The following is a 12,932-nucleotide window of genomic DNA, read 5'->3' on the forward strand; positions in this document are numbered from 1 at the left end:
CACACACACACACACACACAAAAAGAGTGGCAAAAGAGGACTAAACTTGTTGGGACCAATAATCATGTGCTCGATGGTGTCCTTTTTGAGAGGGCCCACTAGGAGAAGACTTCACCAGGTAGATTTTCAAACCAGATAAGGCTGGCCTCTAGGGACAGGAATAAGTAGAGTCATGGAGTGTCAGTGTCACAGCGAGTGAAAGGAACCCTTGTAGGAGAAGGGAGTGAACTTAACCTGGATAGGACTGGGAAGCCACCTTAAAAAGAAGATTCCTTCTTTTCAGATGACATGCCTACCCAGACTAGGGAAACTAAAGAAAAAATAAACAAGTGGGACTTTATCAGATTAAAGAGCTTTTATAAGACAAATGAAACCAGAATCAAGATGAACAGACAACCCATCAGCTGGGAGAGAATATTTGCAAAACATACATCTGACAAGGGGTTGATCTCCATAATATGTAAAGAACTCACACAACTGAACAACAAAAAAACAAACAACCCGATCAAAAAATGGGCAGAGGAAATGAACAGACACTTCTCCAAGGAAGATATACAGATGGCCAATAGGCACATGAAAAGATGTTCAACATCACTAATCATCAGGGAAATGCAAATCAAAACAACACTAAGATACCACCTCACGCCTGTTAGAATGGTTATAATCACCAAGACAAAAAACAACAAGTGTTGGAGAGGATGTGGAGAAACAGGAACCCTCATACACAGCTGGTGGGAATGCAAACTGGTGCAGCCTTTATGGAAAACGGTATGGAGATTCCTCAAAGAATTAAAAATAGAGATGTCCTATGACCCAGCCATCCCACTACTGGGAATCTATCCAACGAACCTGAAATCAACAATCCAAAGAGGCTTATGCACCCCTATGTTCATTGCAGCATTATTCACCATAGCCAAGAAGTGGAAGCAACCTAAGTGTCCCTTGTCTGATGACTGGATTAAGAAATGTGGTATATATATACAATAGAATACTACTCAGCCATAAAAAAAAGACAAAATCGTCCCATTTGCAACAACATGGATGGGCCTGGAGCGTATTATGTTAAGTGAAATAAGCCAGAAAGAGAAAGACAAACACTGTATGATCTCACTCATATGTGGAATATAAACCAACACATGGACAGAGAAAACTGTACTGTGGTTACCAGGGGCAGTGGGGGTGGGGGGTGGGCACAAGGGGTGAAGGGAGTCATATATATGGTGATGGACAAACAAAAATGCACAACCCAAAATTTCACAATGTTAAAAACCATTAAGACATCAATAAAAAAAAAAAAGATTCCTATTTTCTTGACTGCGGGTTAGATAGGAAATAACTTTCATTTCTAATATTGTGGGCCTCTCTTTTCCTTTGACTCCAACTCTCACAAGACTCTAGAGGAATGTATCGTTCGTTCATTTTACAAACTTCTGTTGATCATCTGCTACACACCAAGCGTTGAACTATGCACTGTGAATACAAGTACAAAGCCCTATATCATATAATTCCAACTTCCAAGAGGCTTATGGTCCAGCAAGTGAACAGTGATCCCACAGTGGACTAAATGCTACTGTAAGAGGAAGCACAAAGGGCCTCTGGGGGCACAGAGCAGGGGCTTTCAATTCAGCCGGTGCCACATGGGTCCAGGTGGAGCAGCATCAGGAAAGGGTTCACTTCCTGGCCTCCTTCTGCTGCCAACCATTTACCTTTTTTGGTCTTGGTTCTGATGTTTTCTGTGCAAGCTCTGTCTTTTCCAGCAGTGGCTATTTATAGGCACCCAGGTCCCTCCAGATTCCAGGGGTCTCCTGGATGAAGTTAGATCCATTTCCATGTGGCTCCTTGCTGCCACTCCTTTCAGTTATGTCAGTTTTGTCTTGCTACAGGGACATCCCTTTCAGTGAGAGACGCTTACTGAGTAGGCTGCCCAGGGAGCTGAAATCGGTGGATTGGTCCCTTGATTAGCCTGGATGTAGTTTAGGGTCATTTCAAGTAACTTATTCTCATTAAATAAGGTTTATATCCTCACTATTGCCACCACTGGCAGGAGGAGAGAGGAAACCTTTGGTATATTGTAAGAAAAACATCCTTCACTTATGTGAGTGATGATTTTTCCTGTTCCCATTGTAACCCGTTTCACACTGACGTGGCCATCATATCCCAGCACTCACAGGACACTCCTTAAGCCTTCTCATTTCTGATTCAACTTGAAAAAGCTACTCTGGGGCCAGCCCCGTGGCTTAGCGGTTAAGTGTGCGCGCTCCGCCGCTGGCAGCCCGGGTTCGGATCCCGGGCGCGCACTGACGCGCTGCTTCTCTGGCCATGCTGAGGCCGTGTCCCACATACAGCAACGAGAAGGCTGTGCAACTATGACATACAACTATCTACTGGGGCTTTGGGGGAAATAAAAAAAATTTTTTTTTAAATCATTAAAAAAAAAAAGAAAAAGCTACTCTGTAGCTGTGTACAGTCACTGTCCACCTTGGACCTCCAAGTGAAAGGTGTGGTCCCTTTTCAGCTGAGCGTTCTATGGGATGGTGGAAGACAGTGCCTCTCTAACTTGAGTGTGCATCCATGTCACCTGAGAAGCTTATTGAAAGTCCAGATTCGGAGATCAGACTAAGACAAGAATACTGGCCTAAGCGTCAGAATGGAGCTGCCGTCCTGGCTCTCCTGCTTACCCCATGACCTTGGCCAAAGCAGATGACCTCACCTATCAAATGGGCACTACAGTAACTAGTCAGGGTTATTTTAAAGATTAAATGAAAATGCAAATGTGTATGCAAAAGTAGCTTGCAAACTGTAAAGAGAAACTACAAAATATAGTTATTTGTTGTCAGAAGCCCCATTCCTTCCTAGACCAACACAACACCGAGGCGCTGGGTCAAAGGACTGGAGTTCCAGACTGTCCCTGCCTCACCACCTCACCCTAGGGCAAGGGAAATTGGTCTTTAGCTTTAGCAGTAACCAGAAGGAGAGGTCACTGCTTGAGATCCGTAAACTCACCGCGTATTTGCTGATCGAGAGTGCATAAAGGAGAGGGACCCAGAGGTCCCAGTGTTGTCAATTCCTTTTTTTTTTTTTTTTTGAGAACGATTAGCCCTGAGCTAACATCCATTGCCAATCCTCCTCTTTTTTGCAGAGGGAGATTGGCCCTGGGCTAACATCCGTGCCCATCTTCCTCTACTTTATATGGGATGCCGCCACAGCATGGCTTGATAAGTGGTGTGTAGGTCCGCGCCTGGGATCCAAACCTGCGAACCCTGGGCCGCCGCAGCATAGTGCTCAAACTTAACCACTACGCCACCAGGCTGGCCCTGTAAATTCCCTTTTCTGACCTCAGGGTTTTGGAAATTCTCATAGTAACAGTCCTACTTATTGGGAGGCAGTGTAATGAAGTGATTAAGAGCAGAGACTCGGAGATCGGCCTGCCTGGATGTGAATGCTCGCTCCAACCCTTAGTACCTCTGTGACCTATGAACAGACTTCACCTCTCTGTGTCTCGGTGTCCTCAACTGTAAAGTGGTGATAATAATAACACTGTCACCTCCTAGGGTTGTTGAGAGCATTCAGTGATGTAGCATATGAAAAGCACTTAGAAAAGTATTTGCAGGGCATCTGGTAAGTTCTTAGTAAATGATGGTTGTATTATTATGAAACTTTTGCTGTGTGCCAGCCCTGTGCTAAGCAGTTTACATGGATTATTTAATCTTTACAAAACCCTTTGTGGTAGCATTATTATTATTATTATTTTTTGCGAGGAAGATCAGCCCTGAGCTAACATCCATGCTAATCCTCCTCTTCTTTGCTGAGGAAGACTGGCTCTGAGCTAACATCTATTGCCAATCTTCCTCCTTTTTTTTTTTCCCCAAAGCCCCAGTAGATAGTTGTATGTGATAGTTGCACATCCTTCTAGTTGCTGTATGTGGGACACGGCCTCAGCACGGCCGGAGAAGTGGTGCATCAGTGCGCGTCTGGGATGTGAACCCGGGCCACCAGTAGCAGAGTGCGCTCACTTAACCACTAAGCCACGGGGCCGGCCCTAGCATTAATATTATTATTCCCATTTTATGGATGAGGAAACTGAGGCTCAGAGGCATTAATTAACTTGTTCAAACTTGTAGAGTTAGTGATAGAACCAGGATTTGAACTCATCTCTCTGAGTCCAAAACCTATGCTCTCTACTACCATGGCACACTGTGTCCGGTATACCAGATGGGTGTTTCCCTTCCTTCCTTCAGAAGACAGCAGTGAGGGGCCAGCCCGGTGGCATAAAGGTTAAGTTGGTGCATCCCACTTCGGTGTTCTGGGGTTCTCCGGTTTGCATCCTGGGCATGGACCCACTCACTGCTCATCAAGCCATGCTGAGGCGGCGTCCCATATAGAAAAGCTACAACTCTACAACTATGATACACAACTATGTACTGGAGCTTTGGGGAGAAAAAAAAAAAGAGGAAGATTGGCAACAGATGTTAGTGCAGGGCCACTCTTCCTCAAAAAAAAAACAAGAAAGAAACAAAGCAGTGAGAAATTGGTAAGGTGGCTGAGGAGAGAGAGGTGAGGTGTAAATGGTGACAGTTTGGTTAACCTCTCAGGAAGACCCTGTGAGCACATTAACATGTAACTCCCAACCTGGATGACTTGATAATAAGGGAGAGCAAACACTCCGGGGAGAGATCTTTTCCTTGTTGAATTGCATTAGGTCGAAAGGCCCAAGCCCCTAGAGGCCGAGGGAGCTTGCAGTGTGGCTGGCAAATAGCTTTCAAGGCCAGTAGCGTAGCTGAGTATTCTAACTGAACGTTTCTTAAAATGAAGACTGTGTTTCGCCACCCGCAGCCATTTGTTTCCTTTCTTCACTCACCATTCTTTTAGTTAAAAAGGGTTAAAAGCCGTCCTTTATGATCACAGCCAGGACTTGAGTGAAAAGGCAGAATTCCACCTCCGGGGATCCTAGAGGGGCAACAGTTGTCCAGAAGAGCTGGCTTTTGGGAGTATAATGTGTCTGTTTACTGTATGAAAGCCCACGCCAGGGGTTTGCCCGCCACTGGCTGCCTGACCTTCACACGCTGATGTTCAGATGTCGCTCTGACATGCAGGAAGTTGTGACTCTTCAGCCGCCTGCAACGAACTTGATGCCCACTCGATGGAATGCTTTGTTCCTGAAGGCCGCACGGGAAAATCAAGACTTCTTTTATCACTCAGCCAAAGGCGGGGGTGGAGCCCTAAAAAGAAACACACACAGGACTGAAGCCTCCTCTTTCCCTTCAGTGTTCCTTTTGACTTGCATGCTGCTTCTTGCTCTCCCAATCCTGGTACTCAGGTTCTTAAAATCAAGGCCTTTCGGAAAAATTTAGCCCCTGCGTCCCTATCCCTGCACACTCTCATCCTGCATTTGTTGAGCATCTTTGGTGTGCCAAGGCACGAGGTTAGCTTTTTACAATTTATCTCCTCCAATCCTTGTGGCCCTTTTTACAAATGAAGAAACTGAGGCTTAGGGAGCTATGTGACTTGCACGAGGTCGCGTAGCTGGGGAACCCAGATCTGTCTACTCCGGGTCCAGTGCTTTTTCCTCTCCCGCCTCCCCCTAGTTCCCTCTTTCTTTCTCTCTCTTCTTGTCACTCCATTTACCCTGAACTCCTCGTTGGTCCCTGCTGTGTGTGGCTAGCAGAGTTTCTCAACCTCCATTGACATTTTGGGCTGGATAATTCCTTTGTTGTGGAAGCCTGTCCTGTACGTTGTAGGTTATTTGGCAGCATCCCTGGCTTCTACCCACTAGATGCCAGAAGTGCCGCCAATCAACGACAACCAAAAATGTCATCACACACTTCCAAATGCCCCCTGGGGAGAAAGAGCATCCCTGGTTGAGAACCATTGAGTTAGCCTTATCCTTCCTCTTCACCATCCTCCCCATGAAGGGGATCTGCGTGTTGGGGAGCCCCACCGCACGGAATCCTCTGGAATACTTAGTCTTTGCTGTTTCATCAGCCAGAGTTCCCTAAAGTAGTGCCTATAGCTGTGATGAGCTGGCCACACTACAAAAGTTCCTCAGGCTCTGGTGCCCAGGGTTTGAGTGAAAGAAGCCCCCATCCCTCTCAGTGCTCTCAGAACAGGCCCAAGAGGGTGGGGCTGGAGCTGGGGCAGCTGGGTCTTCAGTGCTTCCCTGGGGAAGAATCCTCTGTCCTGCACTTGCAGAGAGACCTGGAGAGACAGGAGCACAGGGCTTGGAATAGGGCCTTCCTGTGAGGTATGGAGATGCTGCACCTCTCAAACAGATTCCTTTGGCTTCTGCAGGAAATCCTGCATCTTTTCTAGAGCAGCTGATTCCCTTAGCATGTGGAGGGGGAGGGCAAGGCCTTAGTTGAGGACTGGTGAAAGCTGTAGTCCTTCGCTCCAGAAATGTCCATTTTGTATGTCATTTCAGGGGTTCACAGATCCCCATGCCATCCATCCATTCATCTGCAGGTTAGGAACCCCTGCCTTTTACTCACACTTACCCTTGGGGCTAAATTGGAGAGGGAAGGATCTAGGGCTCTCTCCTTGCTTTTGGAGGGGATAGCAGTGTACCCTTTCCTTCCGGGCCCTAAGCCCTAAGCCAGGCTGAGTAATTGTAATGTGAGGTGAAGATGTACATCAAGGAGATGAGCCAAGACAGAGAAGCTGGGCTCAGTAAATAGTAAAGGAAGAGGGTTGGTAATTTAGGAGCTGGCTCCTTCCCTGTTCCAGCTCAGCCTGAGGCGAGGAAGGGGAGAGGAAAGCAAGGGGGAGTGCTGAGCGGTGGCCCCCTTTCCCAGCTGCAGCAGCCCAGCGGGTTAGATGAATGCTGGGAGGGGGAGAGTGACCCTGGCAGAACCCTTTGTTCCAGCTGAGGCTGGAGCGGGGGCACTGAGCCATTCACACGCCATCCCAGGGCATCCTGCTGGGCACGCTGGGGAGGGGGCACGGCAGCTCGGTCATGGGACTTGGCCAGGCAGATAGCTGGATGCTCAATAGGGAAGCCCAGCTGTGAGCTGCTGAGGCTGGGGGGAGGGGCTGCTTCTGCCATCCTTCCTCCAGGCTGCGGCCTGTCCCACAGACCGGAAGGCCCTGACTGGTCCCAGTCACTCTGCCCTGAAGTGGCCTGGTCCCCTCCCCCAGGCCCCACTCCTCCTTAGTCACCGTCCTCAAAAGTGAGTTCTGACTGGGGGACTCAGCAGCCTGTGCTGCTTCCTGCTCCCCCAGGTGGATTCCTTATCCCTAAAGGGGCTCCAGCACTTCAATTCCACTCTTATTTCTTGCCCTCCCTGGCCAGCATCCCAAGGCCTGGCCCCGTATAGAGGCAAAAACATCCATATCTCAACCTGGTTTTGGAGGGAAGGATATGGAGGCCTCTCTGCACCATGCCTTCTGTCGCCTGCTCCCCTTCCTCAAGAGCACCAGCCGTCCAGGTGGCATCATTTGTCTCTGGGCCTTTAGGGGTGTTCTGCCAAAAAGCCCGGTCATTGAGGGGGGTACCTGGACTATTTGTGAGCCCAAAATCAGAGGGTACCTTCTTTTTTTTTTTTTTTGGTGAGGAAGATTAACCCTGAGCTAACTTCTGTTGCCAATCCTCCTCTTTTTGCTGAGGAAGATTGGCCCTGGGCCAAACCTATCCTCCTCTACTTTATATATGGGACGCCTGCCACAGCATGGCTTGCTAAGCGGTGCATAGGTCTGCACCCAGGATCCGAACCTGCGAACCCCGGGCCTCCAAAGCAGAGCGCGCGAACCTAACCACTGCGCCACCAGGCCGGCCCCAGAGGGTACCTTCTTGACCATTTGTACTTTGGAGGAGGGAGTAGGCACGATTACATGTTCTGCATCTCCCTGCAGTGTCACCGTGGCTCCCTGGGTGACAGTGCCCCTAGACCTGGCTCCTCTACCTTGCCCCCTGGAATGGGCTTTGGTTGGGCGGGAGCTGAACCCTCACTGGTTTCTCTTCCCTCTGCCCAGGCCTAGCCAGCAGCCCTCAGTGTGCTTGTGGTAGGAGCCACTTCACGTGTGCAGTGAGTGCCCTCGGCGAGTGCACTTGCATCCCCGCCCAGTGGCAGTGTGATGGAGACAACGACTGTGGGGACCACAGCGATGAGGACGGATGTAGTAAGAAGCTCCCCTCCCTGTGGGGTGGTGGGAAGTGGTAGAAGAGGGACCTTGGGGTGAGGACAAGTCTGATGGAGTGCTCCGTGCATCAGCAGTGTCAGACTCCGAGCACTGGACTCTTGCGAGGGTGACCAATATTGACAGATGGGTGTTTTTTCCACAATATATATGGCTTCAACCCTCCTGTGTTTCCTGTATTTCCATGCATATATGTCCAATAAAACAAACTTGGAAATAAGTATAGAAGAAAACACCCTTGAAACTACAGATAGTCTCCTTAAATAGATTTCTCTGTATTTATGTGAATATGTGTTTGTGTATTTGTGCTGCATATTTGTTTATTTTTTAATGTGCATACTATACATGGAAACAGATTATTTCTGTGTTTCTTATACTGGCATTCTGTATAATTACACCTTTTTAAATAACATAGACTGTGAGAAATCTTTCTTTTTATTTATTTATTTATTTATTTATTTATTTTTCTGATATTCTTTTAAAATCTCCCTTTTCCCCTAGTGTAGTAATGTATGCACAATGGGCTAGAGTGTCCTGTCTTGGACGTATAGAAATACCACTGCTGAGCCAGTTGTCTGGGTTTAGGGGTGCAACCTCCAACTTGCAGCACCTGTGTCTGAGGGTGGCTAATTAGTCTAATAAGAATGAACTTACAAGGTGGACCTTATTAACCCTAATCAGTTCAGCTAATTGTGCTGATGGGAATGGCTCACTTTCATGTAGCACTTTCATATGCATTATCTCAAAAGACTTCTGTGAGTCTGTGTAATTATCCCCATTGTACAGTCGAAGAACCTACAGCTCGGGGAAGGTAACTGACTTGCTCAGCGTGATAAGTAATGAGTTCTAGAACTGGAAATTGAGCCCGCATGTGTTAGTCATGATTTAACAAGAGGCAAAGAAAAAAGGTACACTTCTTTCTCTTGCTCATGTTTTTCTTACTGCTTTCTTAGTGGTTTTGAGTTCCTTGGGCTGTTCTGCCCTGTGAACCTCTCACCATCATTCCTTTCTAATATTCTCCCATTTTCTGCTTAGCTTCTCCATCAGCTGGGGGCAGGCATAGGAATCTGGGAGGACCATAATTCAGATGGGGAGACAGGGAACAAGGGGTCTTGGGAAAGGATTTCTGGCCTGGCTGGATTTGAGCCTGCCTGAGTAAGTATACCAGCCTGATTCCCTTTTCCTTTCTTTTCCTGGGACTCAGTGCTGCCCACCTGCTCCCCTCTTGACTTTCACTGTGACAATGGCAAGTGCATCCGCCGCTCCTGGGTGTGTGATGGGGACAACGACTGTGAGGACGACTCAGACGAGCAGGACTGTCGTGAGTGCTGGCAGGGCCAGGCGGGCTCCATCAGGCTCTGTTGGGAAAGGATTTTCAATTGGAAAATGATGCCCCAGGCCCACGTCAGCCCTTGGGTCTTCAGCTCTTTGTCCTGTCCCGTTACCTCTTCTCTCAGTCAGATAAGCCCCTGAAAAACAGCCACCTGCTTCGGATCCCTCGGGGCAGCATTGGAGCTGCTTGACTGCTCTGCTCCGCAGAGCTTTCTGTGGGGCTTCCAGGCACTGGCCCCCACTGCCTGCGGCAGCCTGACTGCTCTGTGCCCACAGCCCCCCGGGAGTGTGAGGAAGACGAGTTCCCCTGCCAGAATGGCTACTGCATCCGGAGCCTGTGGCATTGCGATGGTGACAATGACTGTGGTGACAACAGCGATGAGCAGTGTGGTGAGTGGTGCTCCAGGGAGGCAGGCAGGCTGGCTGGTGGCTGGCCTGGCCATGGGGGGAAAGACCAGCAATGGCTCTAGTGCTGCCCAGGTGTCTGGAGAGGCTGGGGGAAGGCAGGAGGGGCACAGCAGTCAAGACACCCCAGGAACCACAGAACAGGAGCCTGAGGCCCAGTCTCTCCAGGGCCTTGGCTTTCCCCGGAGAGTCTGCACCGAATCTGTGGTGTCTTACGGGGGCTGTGTCAGACTCCCACAGGGGCAGTGAGGGTGGGAGGCAGGGAGGACTGTGGGAGGGTTGCCTGTAGGGCTCCTGCAGGATTGCTGTCCCGTTGCACCCCCAGACATGCGCAAGTGCTCTGACAAGGAATTCCGCTGCAGTGATGGAAGCTGCATTGCTGAGCACTGGTACTGCGATGGTGACACCGACTGCAAAGATGGGTCTGACGAGGAGAGCTGTCGTGAGTGGCCCCAGAACTCAGGCTGTTGGGCTGGGATGAGGCAGAGGGCTCCATCCCATGGGCTGAGGGCCAGGCTGAGGAGTGCGTGGGCAGGGAGGGCGAGTTCTTAAGAAGCAGCTCCCCCTAGGCTGAACTGGGGTGGGGGCAGGTTCCCCAGGTGGGAAGGGAGATCTCCCTTTGATCCGCCAGAATATGGGAGTCTCTAAGGGCCGACCCAAATGAAGCCTGGTTGCCTTGCCTGAGCATCTTGCCCCTTTGAGGGGTCTGGGCCCCTCTCCTCTATCCAGGCCTGAGTGTATGCCCTTCCCCACACCTGCCTTCCTTCCAGCCTCTGCTGTGCCAGCGCCCCCCTGCAACCTGGAGGAGTTCCAGTGTGCCTACGGCCGCTGCATCCTCGATATCTACCACTGTGATGGCGATGATGACTGTGGAGACTGGTCAGACGAGTCTGACTGCTGTGAGTGCTCTGGCCAGCTGGGTGGAGGAGGGGGAGAGGCCTGGCTGGGAGGAACTCCTGGGATGGCAAGGCACAGGTGCCAGCTGGGGTAGGAGCTGAGGGGAGCAGTGTCCGAATTTCGTGGTCCCTATTGGGCAAAGATGGAAGGGCCGGGCTGCTGGGGCTGTGGTTTTCTGGTCTGCCATGGAAGGCTGTGTGCGTACGCTGGCTAGAGACAAGTCTGTCGTGTTTTTCCAGCCTCCCACCAGCCCTGCCGCTCTGGGGAGTTCATGTGTGACAGTGGCCTGTGCATCAACGCAGGCTGGCGCTGTGATGGCGACGCGGACTGTGATGACCAATCTGATGAGCGCAACTGTAGTGAGTGGGGGACAGTGCCAAAGGTCTGGGCTGGAAGTAGGGAAGGAGGCTGTGGAGCCAAAAAGGCCACCACTGATAAAGGCTGAAGACAGATTGGACAGGACCACTGTATACAGTTGTGTAGGTTGGGCACTGCACAGAGGCACTATGTGCAAAAGGATGCCAGTCACACAATGGACTTATATAAATTATATAGATTTATATATTCATCTCAGCAGTTTTCCAGCAGATGGCGGTCAAGTGTTTTGAAAAAAGGGCACCTTTTTCTGATTCACACAAAGATGCCAATACAGACGAACTGGGACACTGGTGTCAAGAAGAGTGCATGGGTGCTGGCAGAAAGTGCAGTTTGGGGTGGCAGGGTGGAGTTTTGGGCTAAAATGGGGCCAGCCTTTCATTAGATCTTTGCTTTGCACAGCCACCTCAATGTGCACAGCAGAACAGTTCCGCTGTCGGTCAGGCCGCTGCGTCCGCCTGTCTTGGCGCTGTGACGGGGAGGATGACTGTGCCGACAACAGTGATGAAGAAAACTGTGAGAACACAGGTAGAGTCTCCCAGGGGTCCCCAGGCCCCTTCACCCAGAGTTGGGTTGGAGGACAGGGGGAAAGAGGGTGTCACTGCTGCTGTTCCAGTTGGGCCAAGGTGATGCTTTAGTCAGATCTTGCCTGTGGCCTGGGTTTTTCCTGCCCTTCTCAGTTACTGGTGTCAAATCCAGGTGCATCCATTGACCTGCAGCCTTATGGCCTGGGATACAGTATTCAGTTGCCTCTCACGTTCGAACTCACACACAGCCAGTGCCTGTTGCTCTGGACTGTTGAGCAAGGACTGCTGTCTGTGGCTGACAGCCCCCACACCCACTCCCCGAGCCACACCGGGTGCCGGACACACGGATGCCCTCTCTCATTCTGTCCCACATCCCTCACCATCTCACTGTGGTGTCTTGGGGAGAAAACGAATGCAGACGTTCAGCCAGCCCTGTCTGAGCTGTTTCCTGCCTTGGACCCCAACCTCCCACCTTGAGTCTCATCTGTCTCCAGCTCGCCCTAGAAAATGACAGGCTCCTATCCTTTTGTTGACCCAAGCCCTGCCCGGCTGTGACCTGACTCTCCCTCCCTCTTTAGGAAGCCCCCAGTGTGCCTCGGACCAGTTCCTGTGTTGGAATGGGCGCTGCATTGGGCAGAGGAAGCTGTGCAACGGGATCAATGACTGTGGTGACAACAGCGATGAAAGCCCACAGCAGAACTGCCGTGAGTGTCCCCAGTGGGCGGGCCTGGCCCATGGTTTGTGGCTGAACCCCACCCATAAGTTTCAAAGAGAATCCTCCCTAGGGACTCGCGCAGCCTCGGGAGCTGTTCTTCGTGGTCCAGGTGGAATGCCAAGTTGGCTATCTGGGGGAGGATTCTGGGCTCAACTCCCATCTCTGGCTTGGCTGGCACAGGGCCCCGGACGGGTGAGGAGAACTGCAATGTTAACAACGGTGGCTGCGCCCAGAAGTGCCAGATGGTGCGGGGGGCAGTGCAGTGTACCTGCCACACGGGCTACCGGCTCACAGAGGATAGTCGCATGTGCCAGGGTGAGCTGGGGCCTGGTTTGGAGCAGGACCATGATGCTGGGCAGGGGCAGCAGACAGGTAGCTGTGTTTCCTATAGGTGAGGCATTTGACAGACATGACCTCATTTCATCATCACAGTAACTCTAGAAAGTGGGGATCATCCCTCCCATTTCACAGATGGGGAAACTGAAGCTCAGAGAGGTTAAGTAACTTACTGAAGGCCACAGAGCTGGTGAGTAGCAGAGCTGGGATTCCAG

General features: G+C 50.6%; 1 protein-coding gene across 1 annotated transcript in view; it reads left to right on the forward strand.

The window, feature by feature from the left end:
* LRP4 (LDL receptor related protein 4) overlaps positions 1 to 12,932 on the forward strand; it is a 49,074-nt gene that overhangs the window by 7,430 nt on the left and 28,712 nt on the right. The window contains exons 2-10 of the mRNA XM_058527015.1: positions 7,966 to 8,112; positions 9,335 to 9,451; positions 9,739 to 9,852; positions 10,193 to 10,309; positions 10,638 to 10,766; positions 11,004 to 11,123; positions 11,542 to 11,667; positions 12,245 to 12,370; positions 12,562 to 12,696. Coding sequence (XP_058382998.1) covers positions 7,966 to 8,112; positions 9,335 to 9,451; positions 9,739 to 9,852; positions 10,193 to 10,309; positions 10,638 to 10,766; positions 11,004 to 11,123; positions 11,542 to 11,667; positions 12,245 to 12,370; positions 12,562 to 12,696 — 1,131 coding nt within the window. The remainder of the gene's footprint in view (positions 1 to 7,965; positions 8,113 to 9,334; positions 9,452 to 9,738; positions 9,853 to 10,192; positions 10,310 to 10,637; positions 10,767 to 11,003; positions 11,124 to 11,541; positions 11,668 to 12,244; positions 12,371 to 12,561; positions 12,697 to 12,932) is intronic.

This window comes from Diceros bicornis, chromosome 31, assembly GCF_020826845.1.
Source record: "Diceros bicornis minor isolate mBicDic1 chromosome 31, mDicBic1.mat.cur, whole genome shotgun sequence".
Classification (NCBI taxonomy): Eukaryota; Metazoa; Chordata; class Mammalia; order Perissodactyla; family Rhinocerotidae; genus Diceros; species Diceros bicornis.